Source organism: Geospiza fortis, unplaced genomic scaffold (genome assembly GCF_000277835.1).
Source record: "Geospiza fortis unplaced genomic scaffold, GeoFor_1.0 scaffold244, whole genome shotgun sequence".
Taxonomy (NCBI): Eukaryota; Metazoa; Chordata; class Aves; order Passeriformes; family Thraupidae; genus Geospiza; species Geospiza fortis.
In genome coordinates, this window is record NW_005054370.1 from 2,104,118 (window position 1) to 2,118,956 (window position 14,839).

Here is a 14,839-nt window from a genome sequence, read left to right on the forward strand (position 1 = left end):
GACATTCAGCCATTTCCACAGGCAAAGACAGCTCAGACTCTGCGTTGGGATCTCTTCCAGATCTTGCAGAGGTGCTGCCATTGCAATCTCCATGAGCACTGGTGGCTTCTCTTGTTTTCCTCTGCCCTTTTCCCAAAGGTTTTCCCTGCCCATCCAGGATGTACCAGAGCTGTTCTGGAGCCTCCTGGTCTGGGATGGTGTTGGATGGCTCTTGTCTGAGATGGGATGTACAGTTCCCTCTGCCTTCCCATCAGGGCCTGTCGGGGAGAGGAAAGCAAGGCTGAGAGTTGTGTGCTGCTCCATCATCAGTGCTTCTGCACTTGCTCTGTGGGTTGGGTATCCTGCTGTGGCACTGAGTGCAGGCAGAAGGGAATTCCATGATCTCCTAGTAGCTGAAGAAAAGGGAGCTGAGATTTCCCTTGTTATTGCTATCCTGAGTCTGGTTTGGTGCTTTCTTGTTATTTTGTTTGTTTGCTTCTTGGGGCACTACTTTTCATTTCTGGTTTTATTTTTAGCCCCACGGGGAGGTTGGAGGAATACTTGAATTGCATGGACAAAATCCAGAAGGCAGTGGAATACTTCCAGGACAACAACCCCGACAGCCCGGAGCTGAACCGTGTGGTGGGTGATGGACCTGGAAGCTGTGGGGACAGACACAGCCCTGCTGCCTGTCCCCTGCTGGGAGAGGCTGTGGGTTTGCTGCCTGGGGAAGGTGGTGTTTGGGCACAGCTTTGGCTTCTGGGCACAATTTCTACTCCTGGCATTTTGCTCTCTCTCTGTTGTGCCAGGAGGACTCTGAAAGCAGCTCTTGCACCTGTGGAGGAGGAGTTGATTGAAACTCCTGAGCAGCTCTTGTCAGTCCTTCAGCTGCTAGAGCAGAATAGGTGATCTGTTTAAATCCCACTTGAACAACTCCCAAGCATTTCTTAAATTTAATTCACTTTAAAAGTCTCTCAGATACAGGTGTGGTTGGAGTTTGAAGCCTGCAGTATTTGGCAGTGGTTAGGAAGGATATTCTCATGCAGAAATACTCCTGAGTGACTGATTACAAAAGTCCTGTTCTTCTTCTGTCTTGCTGTTTTGTACCAGAAATCCCTCTTTGAGCGGGGCAAGGAGTCCCTGGAGTCGGAGTTCCGCAGCTTGATGACACGACACACCAAGCCAGTGCCATCCATCCTGATCCTGGACCTGATCAGTGGGGATGAGGAGATGGACACGCAGGAGGAGATGTCCCTGGAGCACCTCCCGGAGAGCGTCCTGCACGACATCATCCGCATCTCGGGCTGGCTGGTGGAGAACGGCAGGAACCAAGGTGGGTGCTGCTGCCCCTTGGTCCCTGTGGCCACCAGGCAGCACTGGCAGGATGAGTGATGCCTTAGTGGCACCTTTCAGCTGAGTACTTGAGTCTTTCCAGCACCTGAACTGAAGATCCTGCTTTGTTTTTTTTTTTTTTTTTGTAGTGAGACTGAAGCAGTGGTTTGTTGGTTGAACAGAATGAGCTGTGTAAACAAAGCACAAATTATGTTAGTGCAAAGTCTGTCCTGTAGCAAAAATCCACTGCACTTGCACCTGTAATGTCTTGAGATGAAGCTCCAGCTGTCCAGTGCTCAGGTTTTATAAATGTGCAAGACACTGGGCACTTATTCCCATTTGGGAAATATTTATGACCAGAACTCTTTGTATGGAATGTGACCAAGGGCAAGAGGGAAGGAGCACAGACTTTCTTCAGTCTGTACATGTCTCCTCTCCTGTTCTGCAGCATCAAGAACTGCCTGGAGCTTTATAGTCCTTTATTAACTTTTCCTTCAGGATTGAGTGACTTTGTAGACTTGTACAGGAAATGTGAACTTTCATATTCATGTAGCTCCAAGAATCACCCCCCACCTCACTGATTCACTCCTGAAGGGGGGGATTACTGTGCTTACCAAGTATGATGAACATCCTTAAAAGCTTCTTAGGAATTTTTCCATGATCAAAGGCAACTCATGCATACAGAGCATATTTTATTAGTCAGTTTGCATTCTGCTTTCAAATGACAATCACCTCATTAAATTCCCGAGTGCCCTGAATCCTGAAAAGTGTGTGAAGTCTCTCATGCTGGAAACAGAGCACTTGAACTGACAATGCCTTGCACAAATATCTCCTGTCAGTTCCACCACTTGATAGTGGTGGAATTAATGTTGTGTGTGGTGGGAGGGCTGGAATGAAGATTGCAGGGGAAGGGAGAAGAAGTTTTTGAAGAAAATAGAGGAGGCTCTGGGAGGGAAGGATGCTGACTTGGGGTCCCACACCAATGCATGTAAGTCCCTGCAGGGGCACAAAGTGTCTGCTTTACCATACAGTATTCCTTGTGTGCTTATAATCTCATTTTTATTTTGTCTCCTCAGATTTCATGACAGTTTACTTCCAGATCCGCTCTGTGCAGCTCGACCGCTCCATCAAGGGGCTGAAGGACCATTTCCGTAAGAACAGCTCTTCCTCAGGGGTGCCATATTCCCCTGCCATTCAGAACAAAAGGAAGGACACCCCCACCAAAAAGCCCATCAAGAGACCAGGTGAGTCCCCAAGGAGGGATCACTGCACTGGGTATTAACACATCCTCAGGCCTTCTCATTGCTGAGGTATCTCTGTGTTTAAAATGTGGTTTTAGGATATTTAGGTGAGATTTTGGAGGTAAGCACTTCTCTGCTCTGGATTCAGCATTGGGATTACAGACTCTGTCTGTCTGTCAAGCCATCAGGTCTGCTCTCTGGGTGCTGTAAAGAGAGGCCCTGTGTACATCTCCTTAACAAAGGAGATGAGTAAAAAGAGACCTGAGTGGGCTGTAAAAGGATTTGATTTAGAACACCTCAGGTAAAATCCTCAGCATGTGGAATATAGCCCGTGCCACAGCAAATAGATAGCTCATATCTGATAAAACACCTCACTTCAATCATTAGCTATGAATAAATTATTATGGTGCTGGAAAGCAAGAAGCCCCCAGGAGTTGAGATGGGGATTAATTAGGTGCCTATAGAAATGAGATACAACATTGTCTGAAGTTTAGAAAGGCTCTTAAAGCTCTTGCCTCAGCCTGTCTCAGGATGAGCTGTGACCATGGCTGGTGGATTATTCCTTCTCTCCTCACAATGCAGTTTTGCTGCATTTGATGCAGCTGGTGAGATTGGTCATTCTGGAATTTGGGAGTGTAAGGCTGGAGTTCCCATCTCTGGAATGTGCCATCTGGTGGGAGCACAGCCAAGAGGAACAGCAAAAGCCAGCACAGGGATATTGATCCTCTGTGTCCCAGCACTCTGTTGTCTCCTCTGTAACAGTGATCACATCAGAATAGTTCATATTTCTGTAGGTTTACCTGGCCGGTACTCCCCTTCCCTATTTTGTCCTGTGTTGTCCAAATACTCTTAAAATAGTAAGAAATGTGGGTAGGGACTGGGAATGGATGGGATGGGGAAAGGGAGGAAGAAGAAATACCCATTTTAATTGTGTTGTGTTTATTTTTATAATCCTGATGTGAATGCAGTCCTCATCCCAGGTAATGTGTGTCTATGTGTGTGTGTGCTGGCCCTGGTGCTCGCTCTCTTCACTTCTGTGTGTGGAGAGGCTTTGCTGGGCCTCTTCTTGCTACAGCAGAGGGTGTGCCTGGGATATTTGGAGGGGGAAGGCTGTGGCATCCAGACATCACCCCTGTGGTCTTTTAAAATCAATCTGTGCCATTGTTGCTGTGCCCTGGAGCTGTCCCTGAAAGCTGATGGAATTGGTCTGTGAATTTCAGTGAATTTTCCCCTGGCAGCAGAGGACCACTTGGTAAGGCTCAGAGGCACTGAAAGGTGCCAGTGGGATTCTGTAGTTGAGCCATGGGAAGCTCAGGTTGCAGATATTTCAGATTTGGTCAACACTTCTCAGTTATCACCTGATTCTGAAAAGGTTCCTGTGTTTTTATTGCTGTGAATTCAGCATGGTCAGCAAACATTTCTGAGCAGCCTCACAAGTGATAGTATCTCCCCAGTGCTCTTAGATAAATAGTCAGGGATGGGGGAGATGATTTGGTTTTGTGGGCAGATATTGAAAAATCCTAGGGGTTTTTTTTTAAAGAGTCTGAGATCTTGGATGCTCCATAGAGAGGAGCCCACATGTTGGAGAGCACAAGTTCCTACAAACAGGACTCCTCCAAAGTGGATGCATTTGGGCATCCAGAATTACTTGTCATGAAGAAAGCCTCAGCTGTAGATGTGCCAGAAGATTTTCATGTCTTTTTGCCCAGCTCAATTGGATTTTGTGAGATGGAGCAGGTAGAGCATGGTCTGAATGCACTAGGGAGCTGATGATGCATGAAGGAAAGTGTCTCAAGTGATCCATTGGGTTATTGTAATGTCAAGAAAAAATAGTGGCTCATTTGTTTCCAATCTTCATGAAGCAGACAGAGAACCAGACTGCAGCTCTTGAAGGACAGTGGATGTTGAACCTCATACAGCAACCATCTCTTATGACTGCTGAATTGTACTTCAGTGAAATTAAAAATGGAGGAGAGTAGTCTTCAGGCACAGATTCACTGTTTTTTCTGCAGTTCCATTAGCTTTCAAGTACAGCTCTTGAGGTGGAGGTCTCACACCACCTTCACACTGGCACAGTGGCTCTCTTCAGAGCAACATTACCTGGTGGTGTTTGAGTCCCCTGGGTTTAGCCTTTGTTCAATTTGGACAAAGGTTTTACTTTATTTCAGTAAGTAAAGCCAAGTTCTGCCAATCTGAGTTTCAGAGAAGGTGGTTTTCTGACAGTTCCAACAAGAGACTTGATTTCCTTGGTCCTTGAGGAAGAATATCCCAGTGCACACCCCAGTGCACACTTTAACCTGTTGCAAGGGGTAAATAACAAACTAAATCTGATGTGCTATAGCTTTTTTTACCACAAAACAAAGCACAAGAAAAGCTAAAGGGAAGATGAGGAGCAGGGTAACAAGGCAGAGATAGCCCCAGGGACTGTGTTGAATTCTAGAGAACATGCTCCATATCCATGTGTTGTTTCAGAGGGTCTTCATCTCTCTGTTCCTGTTTTGTCTGTTGATGTACCCTGTGCTGTCTCCTGTTATTACATCATGCAGGTAAAAATCTGACTGCTGGAGATGCTTCTAAAGCACAGTTGTCTCCTTTTAAGTGACACTTGACAGGTCAAGTTGAGCTGATGATTTGTGGGCTTTTTCTGGTTTTAGCTTGATGTTTGGAATGACAGCACTCCCTCTCAGAGAGCAGGTGTATTCAGGTTCCCAAATAATCCTGCTGCAAATTTGATATGTGCATCAAATAAAGTTTCTTTGTGATGCCTATAGACCCTGTGCTCTCTTTTGGCTTGAGAGCAGCAGGCAGCTCAGCAGCTCTGCACTTTTGGGGAGGGATGGGGCCACCTGGCCTGGCTGCCTACAAAAGCCAGAGGGCATTGTCTGGTTTCATGCAGATTCCTGCAGCTGCTGCTTGAGAAAAGAGGATGTGTTGCCCTGCTGCTTGGATAGAAAACTGCCTAATGGAAGAGAGAAACAAGAGAATGAGTAGCATTTGTAAAAATGTCTCATGCATGCTCAGACCCCACTCCATGGAGCAACTGGGCTGCAGAAGCACAGGTTTCAGGTGTTTTTTTACCTTTGGAGGCTCTTTGCAGACTTCAGGGGAGCTCTTTTCCAGTTTCCTTAGTGCTCCAGTGAGGTGGTGCCTACAGGCAGGTTGAGTGGCAGAGTAAAGAGCCCATTCCTGTTTCCCACACTGATCACTGCCTGGCTTGAATGTGATGTTTTTATTAGTAGCTGAAACACAGTCCCATTTGGTTAAGGAGGTGCTTAATAGAGGAAAACAATCGTGGAACAAAAACATTTGGCTTCCACCAGAATCCATTAAAGCCTAATTATGATGCCAAGTCAGAGGGATCCAGCAGCACTGAAGTGATGCCCCCAGACACTGAACACTCGGTGTGTGTCAGTAAACACAGGTAATTGTGCTTATGCAATAAAATGTAGCATAATCAGCTCTGAAATTGAGAAAAAGAGGGAAAAAATTGAAAAAGAGAATAAACCATCAAGGGTGGGCTGTGAAAACATCCACTGCATACCTGTGGAGTGAGAGCCTGCTCACAGCAGCAGCAGTTGTACTGTCTGCTTGGTTTTCACACCAATTCACCCTCTATTTTTATTCCTTTGTATTTTTCCCCTCCCCCTAAATGCTTGAAAATGGGGAAGGTGGAAGAACAGTGCCTGAGTTGAGCTGTTCTGCAGCTGCTGGGCCATGGGAGCAGCAGTAAGGAAGAGCCCTCCTTGCTCAGAGGAACTTGCTGGTGTGCCCAAGCTCTTGAGGTTTCTGGAAGTAGCTAAGAATAAAGTGGAGATGCAGGGTGTGAAAAGCATCAGGAAGCTTGGAAGAAGAGGCATAGCCCTCATTTGATCATATGGCAGAAGCTTGGGAGCAAATGCATCAGCCAGCAAGGGTGTGAGACTTCCCATCCTTCCCATCTCCCAGGTGTGGGTCGAGAGGGGAGGAATTTTCTGCTAGCAGAAAGTGTTTAATGGATATGATTTTCTTATTTCTTTACAAAGTGATTGAGAACACTCTGAGCTGATAGAAGGACAATATTACCAGGGAAATATTACATTTTTGGAGCCATGTTCTGTCATTTAGTAAGTGCACCAGCTTAAGGCAGTTTGGTAATTCAAGGGGAGCTTCTCTCTCCTGGTCTTCCCCACTGTCTGGGGGACCTGAAGTTTCCTTTCCCTTGCCATAAATCCCTTTATGGGATGGAGCTGTCCTGCACCCTGGAATGTTGCTCCAGGGGTGTGCAGCAGTGTGTACCTGGGCTCCCTTCAGCATTTGGGCAGCCAGCACTCATTTCCAGGCTACACTGGGGCTCACAGTTAGTGGTGGAAGTAGAGATCTTTTGCATGCTTGAAGTATTTGTTACTTTATAGTGGAAGAACAATTCTTAATTTTGGCAGCAGCATTTTTATGTTTTTGGCTTCTTCATTTACTCAGCCCAGTTCTGTTTCATTTGGGTCTCCTATAGAAACCCCTTCCACCTTCCCAAAACTTCCAGTTCCCTGTTGTGCAGGCAACAGCAAAGGTCTGCTCTGGGAGGGTGTCGGTGTGCTTGTGATAATTGTAGCTTGTTGCATGACAACTAACCTTTTAATGTGGAAACACTGCCTAGGCTTCAGTTGTCACATTAATGCTTTGTTTTGTGCTTTCCAGCTGTATATCCAGCACTGCCTTTTGTTCAGTTCTGTCTGGTTTTTGTGTGTTTAAAGTATAAATCTTTTAACCCAGTGTCATTTTTTTTCCATGGTTTTAATTGATTTGCAGCTCTTTAGAAGAGAAGTGTCTTGGGGATTAGGGTGGCTTAGTGCAAGTTACACATGGGTGGGCAGCATCCATTATTCTGGGATTCCTGGGATGGGAATTGCTGCTGCAAAAAAAGCCCAGAGGTTGTCACCCTTTTACTGCTTCCTGTACCATTCCTTGTCTTGGCTCTGGGGCTCCTGATGGCTCTTTATTGATTATGCTCAGAAAATACCCCTCAGAAAGGCACCTTGTACTAAGTGACTGCAGTTGTGGCTCTGAGGAGTAGGCAACATGTTGCCAGACAGGAATTGTCCATATGCAAAGCCCTGCTTCCACAGCTGAGGAAAAGCAGCAAACCCTCTGTGCTTGGATGCAGAGCACCAACTTCAATAAACCCTTTACACAGAAGGGAGCTTCATGCCTTCCCTTCTCTGGTTGTGTTTATCACCCAGCCATATTGTGCTGTGTCTCCAAACTGATTCTGTATCACTGACTGGAATTTATGCCCCCAGCCTCAAAGCAGGGAAGCATTCTGGAAATGCCATTGTATCTGCACACTTGGACAGGAGTTTGGGGTTCACATTCCCGTGCTGAGCATCCTCATTGCTGCCCAGCATCCTCTTGCTGGGCCCAGGTGACTTGCTGGTGGAGGGCTGGTGTTCTGGGTTTGTTTTCTTTCACTCATTTTCTAGGTCTTCTTGTCTCTTCTCTCTGGTTCTGGTGACAGGCACGATCCGTAAGGCTCAGAACCTTCTGAAACAGTACTCTCAGCATGGTCTAGATGGGAAAAAGGGGGCCTCTAACCTCATTCCTATGGAAGGTAATCACAGCTCGAGCTACTTCACCCTTGACTTTCTCTGTGTATCAGCCTTGCTTTCCCAGGTGGGGCTTCCATTAGTTCAGTGCTTGGTGGACAGCATTAGATTGGGGAACCAAGGAGATGCTGAAACCAAGGAGATGGTAGAACCAAATTATTTTTGTTTTATTCTATTTATTCAGAATTAACTATCTGAATTTCAAAATCTCCATAAGCATGAGTGGAGGTGGAGAGGAATGTTACCTTAACATTGACCCACCACAGCCACCTGGGTAATGGAAGCTCTGCTAACATCTGCTTGTGGTGTTTCTGTTCTCTTTTCTTTTTGCCTGGACTTTGAGACATTCAATTTTCTAGTGACCTTTCCAAACCTGGTGCTGAAGTGTTGGACCACAGGTAGCTCAGTGCATTGTGCCTGTACATCTTTTCTGTGCAGACCTGCCTGAATGGTTGACTCCTGTTTTCTGACCTCCTCTGCTCCTAGAGGTTGTGCCAGATAAGGGAGAAGATGCTTCAAAGCATCTCTAAGACATTCCTGCCTCCTGCTATGAATCCATCCTAAGCAGGTCTCTTCAGCACCTGTGCTGTAGCTGCCAAATCCCAGATGCTGACTAACATCACTCACATGGGGGAAAATCCTCATGCTGAGCAGAAGAGGGCCTTTGAGTTTGGATTTTTAATGGTTGTTGGTAAAAATTGGACTCTAAAATTGGATGCCTGCAATCCCATTCAGAACATATGGCAGGAGGTTCAAGGGACTCTTGTGGTCCAAGAAACAGCTTAACTCACACTTCTCATCAGGTTTTAGAGGGTTGCTACTGCTATATAGCCCAACAAAAGGATTTGGTCAGGAAGCATTCCTGGGACTGTAGGGAAATAGATGTCCACCAGATCAAATAAGCCAGGCTTGAAGCAGCTTCCAGCCAGAGTGAGCATCCTTGCTGTGACCACCCTGGATAAATTGCACCTTCTGTTTGTGCCGGCTGCCATCTCATAGGTCATGAGCATGACTTACGCGTTAAGCACCTTTGCGATGCCCTGGGTGACAAGCACGGGCCGGCTGCGGGTAAGTACCGGGGTGGCACTGGGAGCCAGCTGTCCCCCCTGCTTCCCTGTGCTGTGTGTTCCACTCTCATGGTGCAGCCAGGGCTGTTCCTGAAGCATGAGCCTCCTCTGGCTAAGAAGCTCTGGCTCTTCTCAGTAGAATTCACTGCTACTAATCACACCCCCTCCCAAGTCCTCAGACAAGGAGCCCAACTTTGTCCAAGCAAAGGTCACCATGCTGAGGGACGTTTTCCTGTAGGTGGCTGCTGGTCTGTTGGTGCTGAAGCAAAGGGAGCAGTGCAGCACATGCTACAGTGCACCACTGCACGGCAGGCAGTCTGTCTCCTCTGCTGACTAAAACTTCTGGAATATCAACCTGAGGGACCTTGTCAGCATGGGGAAGAATTGGTCCTTTTTCCATCAAAAGTCTCTGGGAGAAGAAGCAGCAGCCTATAGGTTAGAGAAGGCCTCTCTGTCATCTTACTGTCTTGCAGGATGGGGTCTGTCTGTCTGTCCTGCAGACACATCCAGCAGTTGGTGCTGGCCCTTATATCACTTCTCATGCCTACCACGTAGGATCTTTGATGGATCTTTGACTGAGATATTCATATTCTAGGGCTAAGATATTTGCATTTGTATGCAGCATTGTGTGACAGATAGCTCACCTAGCTGTGCTGATATTCCTGCTTCATAAGATGTAAATGTTCATCAGCCTGGTTTTTTATCTTGTTTCTGCAAGCGGGAAGAAGCTGCCTTCCAGGACAGCCTTTATTTCCCAGAAATGTTGATGCCAAATGGCACTTCTTCATCTGCATGACAGATGGAGATAAGGAATTCTAAAAATACAAGCAGAGATGTTGAATAATTCACCTCAGACCTTCCTGAGTTTAGTACTCTGTGTTCAAGCCCTTGATTAAATTTAGTCTGCATCCCAGAAGAGCTCCAAACTTCACTTCTGTCACGAGGCTGGAAAGAGGTGGTGCCCTGATGTGCATTTCCTGAGCTGCGGGTGGCTTTTCCTGCCTCCTGCAGGGTACTCAGAGATTCCCACACACAAACCCAGGGCAGGAGTGGTGAGAAGATGACTCTTGTTCTCACACACGATGGGTGCAAAGCCAGAATCGACTTTCCCTGAAGAACCTCGTGCTCCTTGTGTAAACCAAAGGCATCTTGCCCTTGCAGGGAGGGACGACGTCTTCGACATTGAGATCGACGCGTATATCCACTGCGTCAGTGCCTTTGTCAAACTGGCCCAGAGCGAATACCAGCTCCTGACAGAAATTGTCCCAGAGCACCACCAGAAGAAGACCTTTGATTCTCTCATCCAGGTCAGTTGAGCCTCTGTTGAGGGAGCCAGGGCCTGCACAGAGCCTGGAGAACATGTGCTCACTGGTACCCCAAATGATGCATCAGCCAAATGATCATCAGGAATGGGTGTCCTGCACTGAGCCCTTTGTGCTGCCTGGGCAGGAATCCTGTTCCTTCCTCATGAGTCTCTGGCTTTGTTGCAGGAGTCATTGGATAACTTGATCATGGAGGGTGATAACATTGTCTCAGCTGCCCGGAAAGCCATCATCCGACATGACTACTCAGCTGTGCTCACAATCTTCCCCATCCTGAAGCATCTCAAGCAGATGAAGCCAGAATTTGACCAGGTCTTGCAGGTAAATGTGATTTGGATTGGAGAGGGTCCTGTGGCTTGTGTTATCTGGAGAACTTTTTGAAATGGATTGTCACAGTGGCTTTGAGCAAAGCCATGCTGCTTCTGTTCCCCAGTATGGACTGCAGTTACACAAATGCACCTTGCTCCTATCTGAGCTGGTGAAGCAGCAACTCAGCATCTCTCAGCAGCAGCTCTTTTCAGTTCAAGTTCTGACCCTGATGGACCACCATGATATCTTCCCTTTCTGCTTGGAGAATGTGGGATTTCATGTGTTGTTGATGGTGCTGTAAATATTCTTCTGGCATATGGGGAGCTGAGAATGAGATGCTGGGGTGGGAAGTGAGGTAGGGTAGGTGCTGGGTGGAAGTTCAGATACTTTTTGTTTTCCTTTTCTGATCTGTTGTGGAACTATTCCAGGGAACTGCAGCAGGCACTAAGAACAAACTGCCAGGGCTGATCACTTCCATGGAGACCACTGGTGCAAAGGCACTGGAAGAGTTTGCAGACAATATTAAGGTAGGATTCTCCTCAGTGGTCTCTGATCAGGCTTGGAAGAGGGTTTTTTGGAGCAAAACCCCTTGTTTAGCTTTCAGCTTTCTATGAGACCATGTAGTTTCTGACTGAAGCAAGAACTTGCTGGAATGCTTGGGACAGTCAAATACCAAATGCTTGGTGCTGGTTTCAAACACAGAAGGCCTTTGCCTAAGATCCTTAACAGGCATCCTACAAATAATTTGACATGAGCATCCAGGCCTCTATAGATACCAAATTTATCTCAGAATTAATCCTATTTAAACAGAAAATTGCTGCATTGAAACGTTTTGGAGGACTCATGTTAAGCTGTTCCTGTGTAAGATGGGCTTGGTGAATGGTAGGTGAGCTGAAGGTGTGATGCTGAACAGAGCCCTGAGGTTCTGAGCTGCTGGTGCCTGGCAGCTCTGGTTTCTGAGCACCAGGAGATGGCACTGCAAGAGCTGGGCCTGAGGGTGTTGGGAGTGGCTGGATGGTGAAGCCTTCAGCTCACTTGTAGCAGCAGTTGTACTATAGGTGTCTCCCCTTCCATGCTCACCTTATGTCTCTCTGTTCTCTTTTTAGAATGATCCAGACAAGGAGTACAACATGCCAAAAGATGGAACAGTTCATGAACTCACCAGCAATGTACGTGGTGATGATTTGAACCATGCTTTGTGGAAAACAGCTTCTGGAGGAGTTTTAAAAAGAGCAGTAGGGAGACTTCCTAAATTAAGGTGTCTTGGCATTAACAATTACACAATTACCTGGTTTCCATGGCAGGATGAGCTGGTGATCCTTGCTCAGCCATGGTGGGACTGTGTGTGGAAAACCCAGCAGTTCAGAGGAGTGTAGTGATTTGTTTCTTGAATGCCTCTAAGTGTGGGGGGACAAGTGGTTCTTCATGATCCTTAATAGCAGAGCACAGGAGATGTAATATTGGTTGCTCCTAAATTCCCTCCTTTGCCTCCAGGCCATCCTTTTCCTACAGCAGTTACTGGATTTCCAGGAGACAGCAGGTGCCATGCTGGCATCACAAGGTACACACATGCATGGGGCTTGCTTGGGCATGCAGTTCCTTCCTCAGATTTCCTGGACATCTTCCCTGAAGTGACCAAACCTCAACATGCACTGTGAGCTTGTTCTCCTCCTGTCCTTCCCCCTGTGGTTTGTCTTGTCCTCTGATCTGCCTTGACCACACAGTTGATTGTCTGGAGAATTCCAAGGGATGCAGAGTTCCCTGCTCCTGGCAGGTACAGTGAGGATGGTGTTTACTGCTGGTGTGCTCTGAGAGGGGTCTTTTAGCTCCAAGTCTGGCCCTGGCCTGGTGCTGTGTGACTGTACTGGCGGGAGGGTGGCTGCTCCAGCTGGGCTCTGTGTGTGAGCAGCACCATCCTCTGCTCAGAGTACAACAGCAGCAGCAAGAATCTCCTCAGCCTTGAGACATGGGCAGGCTGGCACTCTGGAGAGAGTGCATTAGTGCATCCTATCAGAGAGACAAGTTTTAGTTCTGCTCTCCAGGCTGCTGAAGAGACCCACTGGAAATAAATGCATAGATCAGAAACTGAGAGTTGCTCATTTAGCAGGAGTGGGATTCTTGGTTCTGTGCAGAGCAGCAGCTCCAGGCTCTCCAGTGAGCTCTTGGCAGAGCTTGTGCTTTCAAGGAGGTTGGAATAGAGCAGACTGGAGATTCAGGGTGCACAGGGCCCTGAGGAGGCACAGACTGGAGAGGGTTAAAGAGCCCATTAGAAGCAGAGGTGCTTCCAGACTGTTACCTGCGAAGTTCTGCTTGGAAATGTTTGCTAATTCTAAATCAACTCAAACTAGGATGTCTCTGCTTTTGCCCCATCTCTTCTAGCACTGCCTGGTGCCTTTTTGACTTGCAAGCTCACTGTGCTCAGGCCCTTCTGGGCCTTGGCTCTCTCTCCTTGGCCAAAGAATTGGTCTGAATCTTTTCTTGGAACAACCAGCTGTTTCCCATGTTGTCCCCTGAATGGTGATGTCAGCACTGTTTGGAAGTCTTGACATGTTGTCTTGCAGTGAGATCTCTTTTAGCTGACTGAAAAGTCAGCATAGAGTTGAGGTAGCTTTGCCTTGAAAGTGGGTTTGGACTGATTTGGAATGAGGTGTTGTGCTAAATACAACCAATGACAATGCAAACAATGTCTCCAGCAGGGGACGGTGGTTGGACTCTGCCTTTCCTCTGTGATCTCCATTCCATTTGTGGCCTTGAGGGGACTCCTGCCTGCTCTCCTGTGCACCTGCCTGTGGCTGCTCTGTGTTAATATCTGCTTTGTTCTCAAAGGAATGGTGGTCTCTAACCTGTCTTTTTGCACTTTTGCATTTCTTTTTCTCTCTCATCCCTCCCCTTTTCTCTCTGCTCTGCCTAATCCCTGTAGTTCTTGGGGACACATACAATATTCCTTTAGATCCCAGAGGTAAGCAAACTTACCACACCTACCTGTTCATATTGCCTCGGACTCTGGTGATGTATGTTAATTCTTTATCCTCCAGCAGTTGTAAATAAATTAACACATAATTGAAAAGGGGGAAAAGGGGAGGGTAAATAATCCTTGCCAGTGGGCTGGAGAGAATAGGGAGGGCTTGTCAGCAGCAGACAATGAGGGATGCCACAGGAGCTGAAACAGGCTCAAGACACACTGATGGCACTGACTCTCTTTGGCACAGGTGGCAGATTGGCCCAGCTGGTGTCATGCTTTATCCCACATGCACTCAGCTCCTTATTGTCCAGCTCCCAGCAACAGGAGCCTCAAGGCCTTTCCCATGGGGTGCTGCTGAACTCAGACCACCCGAGCTGGGTCTGGCTGCCAAACTCTGGAGGGGGCAGGAGGAGGTGGCCACCCCACGTGTCCTGTGGGCCCCATGCCCACAAGCCCTCGAGGGCAGAAAAGCATCTCCAGACAGGAGCATGTGCCAGCCTGGAGTCTCTGCTGCCTGCAGAGGCAGCCTCCCATGCTGGCACAGTCCCTCCCAGAGCCAGGCAGGCCCTGTCAGCAACCATGGGGATGGCTGAAGCTTTCCAGAGCCCTTCTGCTTGTTTCAATTACTGCTGTGTGCTTGCTGTTAACAGCTCCAGCTCATTGTTCTCTGATTGCCAGTTTCTAGTGCTTACCAACACTTTTCAGGCTGGGGGAATGGATGGGGAGGAGGAGTTTTATGATTCTTTCTGATCAAAAGGATGTTTCCTGAGCACCTGGAAGGAGATATTTTTGCCAGGGTGTTCTGCATTTGATGCAGACACAAGGACTGAGGGTGCAGAGCTCTTGCCCCCTCAGCCTGGATGAGCTGCTGGCAGTGGGCTCTGCAGCAGGAGCTATTTCACTGTCAGTGGAAGCTAATTCCATAGCAACAGGGATGAGGAATAGGGGCAGGCTGATCACACACCCCCCTCTTCCCAGGGCATGTTAACTGGCCTAAGACTTTCCTTTCAGAGACCAGCTCCTCAGCCAGGAGCTGCAGCTCAGAGTTCAG

At 47.6% G+C, this 14,839-nt stretch overlaps 1 protein-coding gene across 1 annotated transcript in view; it reads left to right on the forward strand.

Annotated features, from left to right (window-relative positions):
* Nucleotides 1-14,839, forward strand: part of EXOC7 (exocyst complex component 7) — a 19,731-nt gene that overhangs the window by 1,412 nt on the left and 3,480 nt on the right. The window contains 11 exon segments of the mRNA XM_005424559.2: nucleotides 516-621; nucleotides 1,090-1,312; nucleotides 2,388-2,555; nucleotides 8,041-8,133; nucleotides 10,357-10,502; nucleotides 10,686-10,838; nucleotides 11,255-11,353; nucleotides 11,933-11,995; nucleotides 12,321-12,387; nucleotides 13,747-13,785; nucleotides 14,800-14,839. The exon segment at nucleotides 14,800-14,839 is cut by the window's right edge and continues 17 nt beyond it. Coding sequence (XP_005424616.1) covers nucleotides 516-621; nucleotides 1,090-1,312; nucleotides 2,388-2,555; nucleotides 8,041-8,133; nucleotides 10,357-10,502; nucleotides 10,686-10,838; nucleotides 11,255-11,353; nucleotides 11,933-11,995; nucleotides 12,321-12,387; nucleotides 13,747-13,785; nucleotides 14,800-14,839 — 1,197 coding nt within the window.